The sequence below is a fragment of the Solea solea genome, chromosome 1, assembly GCF_958295425.1.
Source record: "Solea solea chromosome 1, fSolSol10.1, whole genome shotgun sequence".
Lineage (NCBI taxonomy): Eukaryota > Metazoa > Chordata > Actinopteri > Pleuronectiformes > Soleidae > Solea > Solea solea.
Genome location: NC_081134.1, coordinates 2,640,412 through 2,661,089, shown reverse-complemented (window position 1 = coordinate 2,661,089; position 20,678 = coordinate 2,640,412). Strand labels below are relative to the sequence as shown.

The following is a 20,678-nucleotide window of genomic DNA, read 5'->3' as shown; positions in this document are numbered from 1 at the left end:
GGATTAATAGATCCGGGTTCTCCGGTTTCCTCCCATGGTTCAAAAACATGCAATATGGGGATTAGGTAAATCAGACACTCTAGATTGACCGTGGGTGTAAGTGTGAATGTGTCTCTATGTGTCCCTGTGATGGATCTGTCCAGGGTGTGACCCCGTCTTTCGTCCTATGTCAGCTGACATTGGCGCAGCGGAGGAGGATAAAGCGGTAGAAATAATTTAAAACATATACCGTGATGTTGATGGACTTGTTACGGACGGAACCACAGATTGAACTCCGTCCGACCAGTCGTTTGTGCTCTGCTCTGCTGGGAGGCTACAGATGGTCGGTTTGTGTGTGTGATCAAGAGAAAACACACTACATCGCCACCTGCCACACACACACACACACACACACACACACACAGTGGTCCATCCATCCCCGTTTCTCACCTCCCCCGTGTTCACCAAAAAACCTGCATCATCTATCTGTCACTGTCTTATTCACTCATTCACACAAGCACACAGCTCAGGCTGTGTCTCTGTGAAGAATACTCAAAGTCTCTCTCTTCATCACTTCATCACTCAACACAGCTATTCACCCACACACGCACACAAACGTGCTCCTCTGACTCAAACCATGTCACAGCTCCTTGTATAAAACTGGCGAATATGTCAGAAACCATCTGTGATAAAATGTTAATATTCTATCTGTCTTTTTGTGGTTTGGCCCACGTCCACATGAAGAAGGCCGTTTTTATGACTTATACTGCAGCCGGCCACCAGGAGGCGACCTAAATGTTTTTTATGTGTCTATGAGGTAAATAACCTCCTACACTTGATTTATATTGTTTATATTTATATATTGTCTCGGTCACTAGTTTCAAGTCTTCCTCAGTACAACAGGACGTCCATGTTGAACACCGTGAACCCATGTACACACGATAGTGCTGAGCAAAGGGTAAGTAGAACATGCAGTGAGTCAGTCTCCACCCCTTTTTTCTTCTCCTAACATCGTAACTTCTTGTTTAAAAAAACAAAAAAAAACAAGAAAGCAATGGACCAATTATTAAACTCAGCGTTTTACAAGACACTTGACAAAACCATTGGGTGGGTCACGCAGGATTGTCACACACACATCACTTTAAATAAGTAAGGACCGGAAAATATGTCCTTCCTTTCCAAAAAAAAATCAAAAAAAAAAAAAAAGTCCTCACTCAACAGGAAACACGGTCCTTACAAGGATATAAGATATAAGAGGCTGCACACACACACACATAGTTGGGAGTCTTACAGACAAATGAAAACACATCAGATTAGATCCTTAACGAGCAGATTAACGAGGAGAGAGTGTGGAGGGGGAGAGGGGGGAGTCAGAACAACACACACACACATCTGCAATCAGTGTACTCGCTGATACACTCCAGATGTCCCAAGTGCAACACAATCACTCCTGTGCACGACAGTAGGGCAAATGTCAATGAAAACAGCTGGATTTTTTACAGTAAACAGAGGTTGTTTTGGCTGATTTTTGTGCGTTGCTTTCATTTAGATTTAGATCCATTAAACTGTAGAGTAAGCACGAAAATGACTGGATGACTTTTGGACTGCTGGAAAACTGAGACAAGGGTGAAGGCGTCGTCATATTTGGGTAGGGAAGGATATTTAATGTGTCAGGAGTTAGAGTCTGCTTGTGTTCTTAAACGTGAGGGAGTTTTCAGGCTCCATTCATAACTCAGGTCTGTTTTCACAAGCACAAATTCGTCAGAGACTTGAATTACATCTTGCATTCAGAACAAAAGTGTAGGTCATCCTCACATCCTTAGAAGGACACACGGGTTCCTGATAAACACACAAAAGGTTTCTTTCATGTTGGTCCAGATAAAACCATGGAAAGTGAGTCATTCATTGGTTGTTTGGTTGGTTGGTTTGTTTGATCACAGGACCACGGTGGTTGTTTTGGAGACACTTTTGTTCTTGTCATATTGTGAAACTGACAACACGTGACATTACATCCCTACAAATGTCAACATCTGTGACGTTACTGAGGTCCATGTTTGGTGCTAAACCAACAAAATTAGACACTAACTACGTTGATAATCATTTCATTGGTTTGAAAAGTGACATGGCCACAATTTCCTGACATGTCAAGGAACAAACAACTCATTTATTAAGAACTAATCAAGAAAACAGTCAACAAATGACATTATAATGAAGCACAGTCTCCAGACATAGTGCATCTTTTCTTTTCCTCCTACATTTACTACAAAACAAATACATGTATTATATATTAGAGTCTCTCTCTGGACGACTGCATTGCCAGCTCTTAATGCAGGCAGTGATCCTTAGATATAAAGAAGGATAAACTGATCAGTTCTGACCTACTTCTACACACACAAACACTTTTGTGTTTATGGGCATCCCAAAAGTCACAAGACGCCGCGTAAAAGAATGAAATCCTTCCACCGAATGACAGACAATTCATGTGATTTGTCTCTTTGGTTTAAATGCGGCTCAGTCTTGTGGCATTTTTAAAAGGTCCATAAAGTGTAAAGGATGCAAAGGTCAGAGCTCAGTCACCAGGTCAAACTACGCCGTGACCTTGTCTGAGATGGACAAGTGACCCAGGAGGCTTTGCACGCTTTAAATATGTGTGACGAGGAATGAGGACAATGAAGTCTTTTCTCAGCTTGTATCTGTCTGAGTAGAAACACCCCAGGGCAAAAATCCATTGAGAAACGTAGGTAGAGGACACAAACACACACACAGAGAGAGACACACACAGGTTTGTGCAGCTATTCTCCACTTTCTTTCATTTGGTCAGTCTGAACAAAGCCTTATCCCTTAACCTTAACCATAACCACAATTCAAATATTAGCCCCAAACTTAACCAGTTCCCCAAAGATGAGGTTCTTCCTTCTAAGGACCATGAGGAGGTAACAAATACAAGTGCACACACTCACACACTCACACACACACACAGCACTTGTGTGAGTTATTTTGAATCAGACTGCTGACTGAAGTAACACAACGGAGTTTAAGGAAATGGGTGTTGAAAGCAGAAACGGTGTGTAACCCAAACATTCATTCTGACTCACACTCACACGAGACAGAGCACAAGCAAGTATCACTGAACAATCGCCAGAACGGTTATAATCACAGTTCCATCCTGATGCAGCAATAACACAAAGGCATTAGAGCGCTACAATAACAGCGCACACACTTTTGGTCTAATGGTTTTTATTGTTAGAAAATTATCCTTACGGCATTTTCATATTTTCCTTTTTGTATGTTAGAGAAACACAGGTTGTGAAATGTATAATTCTTTTAGCCCTGAATCCTATACCACAATACCTATTTAATGGGAAGAATAACTTAAGTTTATATAGACCAGTTTTGCAGTAAAAAACTGAATTTCCCAGTGAAACAAATGAAAAGGTTATCCATGTAAAAGAGAGAAATGTCTCTTCAGGTTCTGCCTTTTCCTTCCAAGCCACTAGCTCAGCTAATAAATAATAGAAGATTATCTTTTAGCAATAAAAAAGTGATGTTTTCTTGGTACCACAGCGAGAAAGTGTGGTGTTTGAATCCTGGTTCAGCCAAAGACTTTCTGTGAGGACCTCTCATGTTCTCCCTGTGTGTTCCTTCTCCACATACTCAGGCTTCCTCCTCCAGTCCAAAGACATGCAGACTGCAGTGGTTCTCAAACTTTTTATTCCAAGCACCTGAGAAAATATCGAGCGATCGAAGAAACACTATTATCACCAACATGGTAGTAGGCTGAGCAAAGTCACAGGAAGCAGTTGATTTATTCTGATTTATTATTTAATAATATCATTTTTTTGTGTTCATTTGTTTAATTTTCAGTTTTAATTTCTTCTTTTTACAGTCGGTCCCAACTTTTTGAGAGAAATAAATCGAAATGATAATATTCATGATGAAATTTCACATAATTTCAAAATAAAAGTTTTTTTTTTTTTTTTACATGGTGAATGATAAACAGTTCACAATATAAACTTATTAAAGACGCAAAATGAATCTATTCATAAAACAAAAGCATACAGACATGGTATTAAGTGGTGAATTGATCTGGGGGGGCCGCATGTGGCCCCCACGGGCTGTGAGTTTGGGACCTCTGTTTTGGGATATGTTAGACCTGCAATATGCTGGTGATACTTCTCAGCGGGAAATGACTTCAGCTCCCTAAACGATAAGCACCCACTTTAAAAAAAAGTATGCTGGTTTGCACTTTTATTGTTTTGTAATAAACAGGTTATTTAGCCATTAAATCAAGCCTTAAACCATAATAAAATATAAGTTAATACAAGATAATGCTGTCGCTGCCGCACCGACACCCGTGTGTACATGTAGCACCAGACGCAGTGATCCACAAGAACAGGGGAGTGATTTCTGTTTTTATGTTTTCATAAGTGCAGAGCTAATTTGGCAAATGTGTTAATCTCCATTTAAGTTTCTTCATTTCCCTAATGCTGCTCGTTAAGTCAGAACACCAGCAGGCATTACCGCTCAAGAACATTATTCGCTCTGAATCACAACGTACATCTGTTTGTTCCTTATCTCTCTATCTGCCTCCATCCATGTCGGCCCGACACTCTCGCTGCCAAACTGCAGCATATTCCCACCGGGGGTTTCTATGTTGGCTAATTAATGTCACATGTTTTGTGGAGAAAGAAAAATGGATGTAAAGCGAGCAAGGCCTCCGTGCGCATGCAGATGAACCTATGGAGCGCTAACACATGTCAGAATGCAGCGAAAGTGACACGGTGTTTATTGCTTTGCCCCAAAGTCACCGGAGAGAGGTGTGGATTGAGTGTTGCTCGACAAAGGGCCTTTTTCCTCTCAAATCTCTCAGGTACGGACGGAGACGTTTGGCCTTTTCACTGCATTCAGACTTGGAAGGAAACGCCCTTCTGTGTTTATACAAGAATAAAGTTCCCTCGACTGGATCAGGACGCAGAGACACACTTCATGTTAGCAGATGAAGAAACCTAACAATCAACTATTTCTACCATTCCTTTTTTTTCTGTGAAATAATATCACAAATATCATAAATGTGATAACATGATGGGATAGTTCTGAGCTCATATCACCCGCCCTGACTGCTTTTTGACCCCAAAAAGGTAGAAACTATTTTTCCACATGGCCGGCCCCCCTCCTGACCAGACTAGACGCTTGGCGACCCCGAGGTCACCTGAGTTTGAGGACCCTGCTCTAGTGATCCAGTCTACTGCAGCTTTAAATAGGTTTATAAACAATCTGATATTCAAAGAGAGAGAGAGACAATCATTCATAAATGCTAATATTAGAGCATTCCTCTCATTCTGTTGCTCTGTAAGTACTCTGATCTACGGTATGTCTCATCATAAGTAGTGCAGTCGTATAATGTTGTTATTGGGTCTTTCTGAGGTTATTCTGTGGTTATAACTAAAGAGGCAACAGACAACTTTAGTGTCCATGGCGGTTCCCGTTTATTAACTGTCGTAAAGATGCAACAGTAAAAGATGTCGGTGTGAACACAGGTACTTCTCCTTTAGGTATGGTGGTGGACATAACAAGCGCCCCTGCTGTGAAAAACAAGTCCACTGTGAGCCACAAATGTGTGGAGACTGAGTTAACGCTATTCTTGGCCGTGTTTTGGCGACAGAATAAGGCATTTCCTTTGTGCTGTGAATCAGCCGTTATTTTCCCATGAAAGCAAAAACAAGAAAGTAGTCGAGGCAAAACATAGAAGCACCAACATAAAGATCATGAGATCAGGATGCTTCCCTGTTACTTTTACACTGTGCAATCACTTTTACCATTAAACAATTTGATCTCAATATCAATAAAGTAAATCTCCTTTGACTTTGTCACACTTTGTTTAGTCACACAAATCACTTCAACGAGGACCAACGTCCACAAACTTCACCGTTTGTCAGTTTTTGTACAGAATATAAATGTAAGCACACTGTTATTAATGTTCATGTTCAAAAAAACAAGTAGTGAAACAACGTTCACCTGCTTTGGTGGTGAGTCAAGCTTCTAATGCACTGCCACACACACATTCTGACCTATGGGCTTTACTGGGGACCAACATACGCAAACGAAACTTGTATGGAACCTTCATGCACCTTGATTTTCTACATGAACATAAAACATTTTGAAAAATGGAACAAAAGGAAAAAAAATCCTCAAAAACTCTAGGTACGGACGCTAACAGTGTTGTTGTTTAAAGGGTTGACAACATACTGAATACAAACACAGAGCTGGTTGAGCTGCAGTCCTATTTTTTATTGTTTTTATATTTAATTTAATTACTCTTAAAAAAAACATGTGTTAATGTGTGAAGAGAATATCTATATTTGCTTTACAGGGACTTCATAAGATGGTTAATGCTCCTCCATCACTTCATCCTGGTGCCAATGCTGAAAGGTACAAGCTCACCTTTTTCATCATTCAAACACTTTGATCTTCACTTTTCTTCTGAGCATTTCGATTCTCAAACCCCAGTGAATGTGCACCAAATCATCCTTCTGGTCTCTAAAACAGAGCGTCTTCAATGAAAGGACGGTTGGTGAAAATTGGTGTTATCCTTCCCTCCTCTGTCGGATTAAAGCCTCCTAAATGAGAACAAATTCCACCTCCTCCACGTCCCCGTTTTAATTTCCCAGCAGGATTGCGCTGCCACGGCTTCATATCTGCATGGCCGAGGTGAAGGATGAGGATATTCATACTTGCTGCGTGGCCCAATTTGTTTTTCAGTCAGAGGAGTGACTTTTTCGCGGCTGTGTGTGCATGTGTGGTTTTAATAGGATTTGCTTAAGTACGTTTTCCCAATTTTCAGAGGTGTTATTCATCATCATGCTGCAGTTACTGGGCTCTCCAAAACCATTTACATATAATCGAAGTTTGGATGTTATTGAGTGTTTTTTGTAAAGTCGGGCTCATAGACTGTGATTAACGGTGACATGTCATGTGTGGGCGAATGTGTGGCAAATGATTATTTCTACAAATATTTCTGAGTATGAGTGAGTGCTGTGAGTGGTGAGTGTTGTGGCATCTAGTGAGTGCTGATGAGTGGTTCTGCAAAAATTGACAAGTGTGTGTGTGTGTGTGTGGCTCACTGATGAGCAGGGAGTCCACAACTGCTCTACATTTCCATCAGTTTGTTAATATTGTTGCATGTGCACATGTTATTCCTCAGGCCTTTTGCATGTCTACATCTTCTGTGTTTCATACCTTTGAGCTGACTCATATAATCCGCACTTGTGCGCCACCCATGATTGTTTAGAAAAGAAAATCCAAACAAAGTACTGCACGTTAGAGAAACAATAGCAGGATTCAAAGTTCAAGCTTCCTTCCATGAGACAAACATTTGCTGCCGAAAGAGATTAATCAGTTGGTGAAAGTCAATGTTTGTCCTCTATTCTTGTCAACTCCTGTTCAAATAGTGGAAGTCTGTCATTAAACTCTGAACTCTGGGTTCACTGGTTAAGCATGTACAATTCAAAATGGCTGCTCCAAGCATTAGCAATAGCAGAAGCAGTCATTTTGACTGTTTTAGGCACTTTTATCAAATGTAATAAGTCATTTACACAGTAGATAATGTCCTGAAGAAATGTTGATACGGTGTATGGTGAAATGTGTTTATCAAATTAACTAGATTAGGTTTCTAGTTACTGAACTTAGCTTCACCTATAATGCTAACCCTAGCCGCAGAATATCTGAATTGGGAGTTGGAAACTGGAACAAACTTAACTCAGGTGTGCCATTGCACATTGAAAGAAATGTCAATCTACCCACAGAACATAACCTACCCAGCACCAAACAGCTAACAGTACCGGCTAGCAACTAGCTAGTGAATTTTGCAGGCCTTAGGAGCTTATAGCCTAGCTCTAGTCTTGACAGCACTATATAGCTGTTAGCATGCTTCCACCTTAGCCTTAAAATGACTCACTCTGTTTGTAGCATGAGAATGTTATACTGAGAGAAAGAGAGGCATACGCAGAGCTCTGTGTGTAGCTTCATCAGCATTGTTTGAACTCCTTTGGTTTGAATGTAGTGGACATTTGTTTACATTACAATGTCACACACTACAGCTTTAGGGGCACAGATTGGACATTGAAGCAAACAGTTAAAACCAGAGTGAATTCTGTTTAAAATGTTGAAAATCCAACAAAATTCCAATGCTAACGTTGCTCCCTGTCGGCGTCTTCGTATTCAGATTTATTGTTAACGTTGCACACGGTCTTTGCCGACAATGTGGCTCAGATGTGAGTCATTAGAATGGCTGTTAATCATCGTCTTGTAATTTCTATCAAAAACAGTCCACAGCGAAAAGTTCACCATCACTTATCGAGAAAAGGAAGACATATGGTGAAGAGAGAGTTCAAAGAGTGTGAGAAAGGGACGGAGAATGATGATAGAGAGAGAGAAAGTGATGAAGGAGGCAGTGACTAGATGACAAGTGAGGAAAAGAAAAAGCCCAAGGCGGGAGGAGGAGGAGGACGAGGAAGAGAGACTGTCACAAAGTCAGGATGAGTCTGTCGAGGCTAACCAGCCTGAAGCTCTCTTTGAGTCCATCTGTATCATAACCCTTCTTCATCTGAACTTTACTTACTTACATGCCTTTCATCTGAAGCCTTTATATTATATAAAGGTTATTGTGTTCTTCCAGTTCACTGAGGAAGACGCTGAAGGATTTAATCACTTAAATCAAACCTCCAGCAAGGCCACTTCATTTCCAACTGTGTCAATACACTTTCTCGCAAAGGTTAACAATAGTTTTGACAAAATCTCTGAATGCATATCCGGGTCACCAGTAGCTAATAATTTCCTCCCCAGCAAGTTTCATCCATTCATTACTTTCTAAGTTATGCAATACGGTCAAAAACACAACCTCCTTAGTGGAGGAACTACAGTCTGTGTAATTCCAACTAAAGCTGCTCCCAGACATGCACTGAGGTCTGGAGGGGTTGCTTGAGAATTTGCTCCAGACATTCTCAGGAAATTCTCCTGCCAGATCAGTGGAATCTTCAAATAATGTCAGGATGAGCCCCGAAGCATGTTGGTGATAGTGTTCTGTCTCTTGTGTGATCTAGACTCCACCAATTTCTCTGCAAAAATGTCCGGCACCAATTTCCCGCACATTCATGTCTGGAAATGGCTTCAGAGGGAATCCCACATCAAAACTGCACTGCAGTTATTTTGCAAAGCAACGACGGCCGTGGAAAATAACTGATGATCTTAAATCTCTTCAGATTTTAAGCAGCTGCAATTAAAACCTAATAATTCACTGCTAATTAATAAACCATTAGATTGTAGTCAGTGCAATACAAAAGATAAATGGGGGTGACCTTACATAAGACAGGACAATTATTCATCTCGATGACAAACAAGACGTTTATTTATCATTGTGCAACTTTTCATGGCTCTTATGCTTCAACGTTGCAAAGAGACGAAAAACACAACAAACAGCCAAAAGGCTCCATCCTCAAATTTCCTTGGAAATAAGCCACAGGCTAACTGTTCTGTGACAACAGCACACTCACTCTTCCTGTTTTGTGTGGCCACAGTGGAACTGAAAAACACAACCATCTGGAAGGCATGCCTTTATTTCTTATTCTTATTTGAAAATGGCGACGTCATAGTGAAGCCAGAGCACAGGATCAACGCCGCGGTCTGAAGCCACATAAAAAGGGCTGAGGATATATATATTTTTTCTATCTTGTGGCACAAACACAAGACTAAACAACAGGCTCTGGAGTCGCTGACTAATGTCGTTTTGTATTTTCTGGGAAACAAACTTTATACAAATGCACTGTAGCCTACATTCATCTGTCTGTCTGATCCATCCATCCATACATTGTGAATATATCAATTACAGCACAGACATTCATGTGCAGCATCCTTTTATTATTCACTTATTCATTTCCATGTACTCAATCATACCATATTTCAGCCTATATTCCATCCATCCGTATCTATTTTGCCATTTTTTCCATCAATCATCCAACAGTCCATTAATTCTTCCATACATCTTTAATTCATTCATGAACTCTCCCATTTTTTATGAACCCAAAATTATAATTTTGGCCATCCATCCATCATAGATTAATTCTGTAAATGATTTTATTCATTTGTTTTCTGCCAACCCGACATTACTCAGTTAATTACTTCATCTGTCCCAACATTCATCCTCTGATCAATCAGTCATTTCACAAATGCATTGATTTGCCCTTGTTCCATTATCATCCCTCCATTCAATCCGCCCACCAATATATAATCAATTCATCCAATATACAGTTGGCATTTCCGCCATTATTCCATCTATCATCCAACAATCCATTCATTCTCCCATCCATCTTTAATTCATTTAAGAACACTCTGATTTTTACAAATCTGAAATTCATTTTTTTTTTACGAGTCTTCCATCCATCCATGGCTCCATCTATCCACCGGAATTTAATGATCCATACATACTACAATCCATCCGTCATCATATAACAATCCATCCATAGATCTATGCTTGTATTAAACACACACACACACACACACAGTCATGTGACACCTCCAGGCTGTGTGGTGACTCTGTCTGATTTTTATGACTTATCACCGAACACTTTGCCTCAGGACAAACCATAAGAAACAACTGGTCCTTCCAGAGGAATTTACAGCATCTCTCTGTGTTTACAGACACAACAGTGTGGCTGCTATTGTTTTCAGCTTGTGAGTCTACAGTATGTCCCGGAGACACATGTGGTAGCATCACAACCTCGATCTCTACCCCTTGTTTTTTTTTCTACTTCGGTCTCTCAGCTGCTCCGTTTTTCCGCCTTAGGACAAAGTGTTGACTGTGAATGTCTCCGACGCGTCGCGATATAAATGTATGCATGTTATGTTCGTCCGCTGGGAGGAGACGGCTTTAAGGCCAATTCCCTCACGTTATCGTCATGTGACAGTTCCTGTATTGCAGTTGTTCTGTGATGAAGTGCTGCAATTAACTTCCTCACTCTGTGCACTTTCACTCAGCGTGCCTCATCAACCCCAGTCTCACTTTATTAGTCTATATCAACCACAAACGTGGTCTAATCAAACAGCCCTCAATAAATCCTGCCTTCGCAAAGTTAATAAAGTTTTTAATATGTTGTCCGACTCGTTTGCATTAATGAACGTCGGCCGTGGCCTCCGCATACATTGCTTTTCACGTTATTAGATTGAAGAGGGCACACGACCTGTGGGAGAACAGAGCCTAGTTTCTCCATATACACAGTGAGATGGCCTTAAGCCACAGTTTCATCGTCTATATCTGTCAAATATGTCACAAACACAGCACTTTCTGTGCACATCTGAAAGCAAAGCACTGCAGGGTTTCTGTTCCCCTTCAATCATTCATGGTGTTGTGAAATATTTGCAGGAACAGTGATTTCATAAAGGAAAAAGGCCTTTTTTTTTTCTTAAGGCAAACCTCAGCAGACTCAATCTCAGTGTGAACACCAGTGCAGTCATCACAGGCTGCACATGCATCCATTGTAGCCCAGGTGCACAGTAAAGGTCAATCAATAAACCAGGTCCCAATGTCCAATGTCACAGGCAGTCCAGTATGAAAACATCAAATGTGTGAGGGGCCCCTTTGCGGCTATTTTTGAGCATCTTTGCAAGAAAACTCAATAATCAGAAGAGGGTTAAAGCTCTGGTATACTTCCATGCACACCACGCACATGTCGTGAACTGCTTCATCAATGCGCAACCCATTTTAGGACCGCGCGCAAAGAGCACGTTGGGTGCACGTGGACAGCACATGCGCAAATTAGTCGCCAAGGAAAGTCATCAGAGCCTCGACCTGGCCACGAACCGGCTGACACCCCGACTCCACCACCAGACGTAGCATCGTTCCCTTCTTCTTTGGTAGGAATGCGTCCTATTCCCTGCGTCCAGGCGGTGAGGTGGGACGGTACAGGACCCTGACGCTCGAGTATACCAGGGTCACAAAAGTATACCAGGGCCTTTAGAAGACGCCAATAAAGCTCCAGTGTGTAACTTCTGTCACTGAAACACTGCTAGTGCCTCTAACAGCCCACATATATGCCACACTTCAGGTCTGAAGTGTCTTTATTCCAACAACAAGAACAACAAAACATTGAATATTGTGAAATGGAAGCGAACGAGAAACCCGGTCGGCACGCACGGACCACATGACGGACATGAAGCCTCGTTTATGCATGAATGAAACTGTGTGTTTGGCAGACACCGAACACTTTAATGTTTGTAATCTTGCCCACAAAGGACAAGAAAATTGCATCAAACTCAACCTCAGAATCCTAATTCATCCCATATAAAGGTGTAAATGGTGGATTTTCCCTTCTGGGCACCGCTGTGCTTGTTTAAACGTGCACGAGAGTGTGTATGCTGGAATGCTGGAGTATGCATGGTGAAGCACACTGTACATGACAGAGAGTTTGTGCAGCCTGTATGTGTGTGTTTGTTATGTGTATGTGTGTCACGCACACTGTGCCAGTGCAGCTTCACGTAGGAGGAAACAGTTCAGCCAACTCCTAAAAAGATGTCCCAAATTATCCTGCCACCGACGCATGTTCCTTAGCCGAGCCTCTGCTCTATTTTGCCGCACTCTGCGGGGATTCACTTTGTCAGGCCGCGCTATTTCAGACGACGTGGACGTGAGACAAGAGTTGTTCTGGTGGCGCTCCAGATTGGCTGACGGATCTTAGTGTGTCTGAACAAAAGTGTTACTGGTTCTCATTTAAACCGACGTCTGTTCACCGAGCAGAAACTGTGCCACTTGAGAGTTCGAGGGAGTGAAAGGTTGTCGACGCTTACACAGAAGCTTTTGAAGGATTTATTAATTAATCCTCCAAAAGCCCTCTAATTTTATCCTTACAATATCATTTATTAGTCTGACAACATGAAGCTACAATGTCTTTTTCCCCCCCAAAGATGTTGATTGTTTCCAAGCTGGTAAAAAAACAAATCCTCCAAATTCCCCTCCTTTCTTTCTTCATGAATCACCCGTGTCATTTTAAAAATGCTGTAATTAAGGATCATAATTACAAATGCTGGGTCATGAGGAAGGGGTGGGCAGGGAGGACATTTTCTGCCACAGATGTCTGAAATGTACCCAGCGTTTGCTTGTGGACGCCAGTGCTTTGGTTTCTTTGTTTGGCTGGTAAAACGACAGACATGTTTCACAGCACTGGAACATGTTTTTCCATTTTGGTCCAGTAATTAAATTATGGGACTGGAAGAAATGGGCAGGCAGTGACATGCTATCTGATGGAGGAGGGGGAGGAGGAGGAGGAGCAGGATGAGGGGGAGGAGGGGGTATGTCATTCTAACAATACATTTCAATTAGGGGACAACTCCTACTGCCCATAGCTGTATGTTGTAGACAGACGACAGAGATAAATGCTAATGACAAAAATACGAATATTCTTTAGCTCTGTGTTACATTTCTTATACGCTGATAAAACTCTTAGTTGATTATTTTGTATACACACAACATGTTCCAAAAAATGATGCCAGTGTATAGGATTTAGTGGCATCGAGGGTGGGAATCAGTATCGGTCAGATATTATCAAAATCATTCGATTGGATATCGGTCAAGTATCCAGATCAGATACAATCCAAAAATCACTTCACTCTGCACAGACTGTAAAGATCTAGGTGAAAATCAGCATTTTAGCTGAGTCATGTTTTGGCTGTTTATTACAAACAATATTTGTTACACAGTCGGAGAATGATGTCTTTGAAATGACTCAGCACAAACGTGTTGTTAACAGTAGCTAAATGGTCTAAAATGACTGTATCGGACACAAAAAAGTTTTTATATTTTATAAAATTATACTAATAATTTTATATTATTATATTAAGAGGCACTAAATCAAATCATGTTTATGAGTTAAGCTCAAACACTACACAGCACAAGGAACTCTCTGATATGGTCGTCTTCCCCGTTGATGATGTTTAGCAACTCTTGCTTTGTCGTCAACCATAACAGACATAGCTCTACTAAACTCTGCAGCCAGACACCACGCTTTAGGCCGGCCTAATAACACAGTTCTTAACTCATAATAATGATAATACCTTCATTAGAAAATACTTTCTGTTAATAGATCCATAAATTCCTTTAAAATAACAACATTTTCCTACGTTCTCTTCTACTTTCTGTCTGAGTTCTTGCTCCTTGAGTCCATGAACGTCATGAACTGATACTATACAAATAAAATGTAACTGAATTAAATTTGACACAGTGTACCTTTAATTAGTGAACCGACAACTTGGTCCCTGTTTGGTCACGTAAAAAAACACGGATAAGGACACACACACTTTACCACAGAGCCCGTGTTGTGTTGTGTCATTATTAAAACTCCTGCTGTGAAAAACACGGCAGATACAAGAATCTATCCTCTGCAGTGGCTCGGAGACAGAATAACGGAGTTCCTTTGCGCCGTAAACTGAGTCATCATTTTTCTACACAAACCCTGATCCAGTGGTGAAGAGAATAACACAGTGAGAGAACGATTTACTGTGTCGCGGATCAATATCAACAAGGACTGTGTCATCTTTCCAGCACCCTTACACTGTGTAATCACTTTTAACATCCTCATGACAAGTTTGAGACATTAGTTCCAGCTGTAATTAATAGAAAATAACATTTTGCGTGATCAAATTAGAAACTAATTAGGATTCAGTGTCTTGCTCACGGACACTTAAGCAGAGCAGAGGCTTAATATCCAGTGTGTGAAGAAGTTAATGTACCACATTTCACTTTTCAAACTGATGGTAAAACATTATAATATTATGTTGCTTTTTCCGATCATGGCTGCACAGGCTGCAGGATCATGTTTTGGAGCTGGCATCGAGGAGCAGTGGTATCACGCAGTGAAATAAAAACTCTAAGTATCATCTCAGGAAATTTTGAAGTAGGACTGCGGTATCGCCAAAGGCTTACGCCCCCCCCCCCCCCCCCCTCGCCCCCTTTAATGGGCATATTACAAACATTTGACTCCCTCCCAAAAACAACACTGCTCCTGCCAAGTCACAGAGCCATGAGATACACGCCGTCATCATCCAACATAAACTCACACAACAAATCAGGAAAACCCAGCGAGCAAAAGAAAACAGCCGATTGGTACGTGGAGGTGGCTGCAGGGTGGCCACAGGCCTGACTCCTGCAGCACTGACTGCGTCTGTTAGTCACCATGTGGAAACGTTTGCTCACTTGACTGCAAGCTCATCAAGTCTTGGACGTGTGTGTGTGTGTGGCCAAAATAAAGAGACGACACGACTAGAGGCTTTTCACAAGCAGGAGACGATCACTGTGGACCATTTTCCAGACCTTTTTCACGACCAATAACAATACTTATACCACAGCCTTGAGTATGCAGTGATGTGATGCAGTCTTTTACACTTCTTCGATCTTGCAATAAGTCCACATTGCAAGTCATGTTTTCACCCCTGTCCATCTTTTGCTTTGTTTGTAAACAGCACTAAAGAAATGAGATTGAATTGTAGTGGAATAGAAGCCACATGGTTTGGTTTCAAATGAAAACATGTGTCTGGATGAGCGTTTCAGCTCCACGTCAGACGTAATCTGCTTCTAGAAACCTTCCCGAGAATTTGAGGGCCTTTTAGTGACAGTTTCCCTTCTCTGAATGTGCCCTGGACCAACACATCTGTGTGTGTGTGTGTGTGTGTGTGTATTACACATATGTGTGGACTTGTGCATGTGTACATTGAGTGACATTAATGACAACAGAGTGAGGGTCGGTGTGGAAATTGGATGTGATGCATTCATCTGCTGCATGCAAAGGGTTAAAATGTCTAAAATGAGTTTTTATTTTTTGTATGTGTATGTGTATGTGTATACATATATGTGTTATGCTTATGACTTATTATTAATTACTGTTATTTATTATTTTCTCAATGTTTTATTATAGCTCCTTTTCATTTTCTTTCCCTGACCTTGCCGTTACAGGCACGGGGGCATTTACTGTATGTACATGATTTGCATGTTGCACTTCCACTGTATTCAAAAACATCCACCAATTAAGATAATAAAAGAAGGCGTAAACAGGAAGCTGATTATCTCCTCAGCAACTAACAAGACCCAACGGTGGTGAAAAGATCCGGGATTTGTTTTATCTGAACGACTGCGGGGTGAAAGTGAAACAGCTGATCATGGACTTGTGGCAGATCAGAGGCAGGGAACTGTGACAACTGTGCACCTGTGCTCTATACCGTTCTACTCATTTTACACCTGAAGACACTTCTCTGGATCTCTGGAGACATGGAGACCCTGCCCACTCTTACATCACATAAGACAGTAACATAAGAGAGAAACAATTAGCTGGTGTTAAGCCCCGATGAAGTCATAATCTAGTATATTACCGCCATATTCCAGCACATTAACCTACGAAAGAGTCATTTAAGCGAACAACGTGCTGTTGGTGGTGCCAGACACTGACCTAAAAAACTTTATCACCACGATTTATTGCGTTTCATTAAGTACTTAAACGGCATGATTGCGTACTTAAATTGCTGCCTGAGTTATGACAGAAAATAAGGTCATTGCAGAGAATGGCTGTTTTCAACACGGGTGTAAGGTGTGTGTGTGTGTGTGTGTGTGTGTGTAATCCACTGACCAACACAATATCCACTATCTGTCTGGGAGGCTAATGGTTTATTAGTCCCTTGGCGGTGCAACATGATCCAATAGTATGAGGAGGAGCCCATCTGTGTGACCGCGCCGGACAGGCAGTCGCGTGATTTACACAGGAGCCGTTTATGGAGCTTTTAAAAAAGACAGAGGAGCCGACATAAAAGCCGGCTTATTTATGGTGAGGAGCAACACAGGGGTTGTTGTGTGGATGCACACAATCGAATGTGTGTTTCGGTGTCAAAGAGAAGTTGTGTGTGTGTGTGTGTGTGGGTACTTGTTTGCAGATTTGCAGGGTTATAAGCACCGCTACACAAGAACAACCCAAAACATCCTCCTGACTGATGTCTGTGGAATTAAACACTCACGATGATGCTGGGAAACACTGTACACTCTGTCGTTCAGTTATTTATCCTCCACATGGAGGTCGCGTGATCGCTGATGCCAGTCCCAGGTGATATGGGGCGGACGGTTTCATCGGTTCATTCGGTTCATCCTGTCATCGCAGGGCCACACAGAGACAAACAACCATTCACTGTCACACCTACAGTCAACTTAGAGTGTCCATTTAACCTCTGCATGGAGAACCTGGAGAAAACCCACTGGCACACAGGGAGAACATGTTAAACTCCATGAAGAAAGACCCAAGGTCTTTTTGATGAAAAGGCAACAGCACTCACCACTACACCAATGTCAAAAACAACAATTATCTTCACAACTGAGTAATCTGTCACTTATTCTCTTGATTCATTGATTAGTTGTTTGGTCCATTAAATGTGTCAGTGTGTCGTTAACCTCAAAATATCAACATCCAAGGAATTATTTTCACTCAAACATAAAATAGTGAAAAGTGGAAATCCTCCAATTTATTCTTCAATTGAAAGCAGTCCAACATAATTAATGAATCTCCCAGAGGGAAACTCAAGCTGCAGAAACAGTTCATCCACAAACACAAGACAAGAAAAAGTCATAAATCTATAAACAAAGTTTAAAAAAAAGTACATATGTGACATTTTACGTCACAATTTAACTCCATGAACGGCTGAAACGATCCATGATATTCACAACGTGCTACAATGCTGTCACCTGACATCAGTCTGAAGACGCATCTCTGCAGTAATTGATGAACAAGCACCAACCGGCTTCAGACAAACACATCTGCTCGTGTTTGTTTCTCTTTCAACATCTGCAGTTTACACAAAAACAGTTCCTCCAACGATCTGAATAATCTGATTAAATCAGAACCTGGAGCTTCTATTTCTCCCAAAGCAAATCCAGATGAGCGCCATCCAGATTATTCCTCCACATACAGACAGTAACAACTTTCCTCCGGATGAAATTACAAACAATCGTCCTCTGGATTCGTTTTGTTTTGTCTGAATTCATGATGCAGACGAATTATAAAACTCAAACTCCATTTCATCTTACATAACCATCACCATCACAGCCTCTGAACCCTGTGTTATAAACCTCCACTTCTCTGGAAGCAGATGTGTAACTCCTTGACCAATAGGTGGCAGAGTTTCACGCTGTATCCAGGCAGGATTGAGAGGAGGGGAGAGTAGAGGAGGGGTGAGGAAGAGAGAGAGAGAGAGAGAGAGAGAGAGAGAGAGGTTGAACTCTTACTTGCAGTCTCTGTCCTCCAGGTCAAAATGTGGGTTGAAGTTGATGAGGATCTTCTGACCAGGCTCTGGCGCGGTTATCACCCACACGCACTGCTGGGAGGGCGGGTAGGCGCCGGGATAGCCCGGGGAGGTCAGGTAGTCCGCGATGTCTATCTCTATGTTTCCCCCACATTTATCTGCAGCACAGGAGAAAGTTCGTCAGCGGGGTTTTGTTTGAGTGTTTGACAGAGAAAAAAAATGATAATAACTCAAATGTGTAGCACAGTGTTGGCACATGTGTCATGAGCAAACATGAAGGTAGAAAAGCCTCATAAAACACCTATGCCTCTGTATCTCAACCTGTCAACATATACAGTGAGGATTCATACACCAAATCCATACCTTTGGGGCTATAAATTAAACATCTGCCAAGTGCCATCGTCCTGAAAACAGGTGATAAAAGGTGCTGTGGGTTTCTGCCCCTGCATCCCATAATAATGTGTGTGTGTGTGAAAATAATAAGTGGCTGCTGCTTGTGCAGAATGAGTACATTTAAATTTCTCAGTGAATGATTTATCAAACCAACATGTCGAAGCCTATAAGACTGAGCTCCGGCGGCAACAAGGCGCGCTAAAGCGCAAACGCTCCAGCGCAAACGCTCCAGCGCAACCCTGAGCCGAAGCTCGTAGAAAATGTGCCATATTTCTACTATAATCACCAGCACCAACACATTGCATCTTTGGTGTGAGTTTGTACTCATTGTGAAGTACTTTGTAACTATTTCAACACAATAAACACCCTTAATGTGTCTTGTTTTGGTGCATTTTGTATGATATTCCAAATTCTTTATTCCAGTGTGAGAGGAATTGGAGGAGAAGTATTTCAACTGAATCCGTGCAGACGCTGCAGACAGATGTAGAACAGGTGAGAGGCAACAATGACGCAAAATAAATCGATATATATATATATATAATATATATACATATACATATAAATAATATATATAATATATACATATAAAGACAGGCTGCTTGTTGTCAATAGTCATAATGTTAGAACCTACCAGTCTGTGTCAACGAAGCAACCAAGAGGACTTGGCTAAAAAGGAACAATAGAAATCCACAAAGCATCCTTGTCAGATTGTGTTCAACACAGAAAATAAAAAAAAATTAAAAAGGATAAATTAAAGACAACAACGTCCAGAGCGATTTTAGGTCCAAAAACAGGGGAAGAGGATTTTCTCAAAGGTAGAGATGTGGTGGTTGTAGGTTTTCCAGCATCCTGCGGGCTTCAGCACCAGGAGCCCTGCTGCGTCTGACAGGGAGCAAGTTAACAATCTCCCGGAGAAAACGAAACGATAGAGAGTATAATCCGAACACAGAGGCGAGAGTCAAAAGGGAGAAATCCGCTCGCCAATAGCGGCAGCTGTGCGCCAAAGATTCTTCATCAAACCTCTCACTTCTGAGAGCAGAGCACCGCTGATGCTGTTACTTCCAAGTCGAAAAGGAACAGAATCACGAGTGGGTCGGTGTTCAGTAAAAACCAAGCGCGGAGAACATCGGAGCGCAGCTTTTCTCCCTCAGACCTCCAGCTCTGTCTGTCTCTCTGTCTCTGTCTCTCTCTCTGTCTGTCTGTCTCTGTCTGCTCGGACTGCTGAATGCCAGCGACACGACTCGAGCCGCGAAAGTAACAGTGGAATTTCCACTCCCCAAAAATTCCTGCCTCCACTGCGTGTGTGTGTGTGTGTGAGAGAGAGTGAGTGAGCGCGCAACCAGCAGCGAGCGACCGACCGCTATGAGGAGCTGGAGCAAACTGACACCCGTGCGCCCTCTGTGCGCTCCCGACGCACGCACACATACAGGCGGGCGGGCGGGCGGGCAGGGCTGGAGCTGAAAGAGTGCGCACGCAAACTCACGCTGGCATGTGGGTCTGAGAGAGTGGGCAGTGTCCACCAGTGTCAACACGTCCTCATCCGTTTACCCCGTGAGAGGACTGTCTCACTCATGTCTGGATACTTTATGTTTTTAGGTGAAAAAAAAAAAATAATAATATTACTTACTGGCAGTGGCGTGCACATGATTATAAAGGGCCAGTATTTTCAGGCCCTAATAACACAACATGTAGATGAATAAATGTAAAATGAATCAACAAAGTGCTTATAAAAAGCAAACTACTTAGTAGCTGTGAGTGTTACGTAATTGCCATTTCGTTTTTGTCAACAGATTATTGTCAACAAATGGGTTTATTCACATTATCATAATACTGAGGTTTGGAAGACTAAAGTTCTAAAAAGAAATACAACACTGGTTTATTATTAGGCTTATTTATTGTTCAATATAAAGACTTTAACATTGAACATTAAAAAAAAAACTTAAATGTGAAACTCATTCTACTGTGACTGTTAGTAGGAACAGCAACGTCAC

At 41.7% G+C, this 20,678-nt stretch overlaps 1 protein-coding gene across 1 annotated transcript in view; it reads right to left on the bottom strand.

The window, feature by feature from the left end:
• LOC131462432 (neuropilin-1a-like) overlaps window positions 1-20,066 on the bottom strand; it is a 79,636-nt gene extending 59,570 nt beyond the window's left edge. The window contains exons 1-2 of the mRNA XM_058633659.1: window positions 19,319-20,066; window positions 18,278-18,452 (exon numbers count right to left, since the gene is read on the bottom strand). Of these exons, the coding sequence (XP_058489642.1) occupies window positions 18,278-18,452; window positions 19,319-19,385 (242 nt within the window). The 5' untranslated portion in view covers window positions 19,386-20,066. The remainder of the gene's footprint in view (window positions 1-18,277; window positions 18,453-19,318) is intronic.
• Window positions 20,067-20,678: the final 612 nt, after the last annotated feature.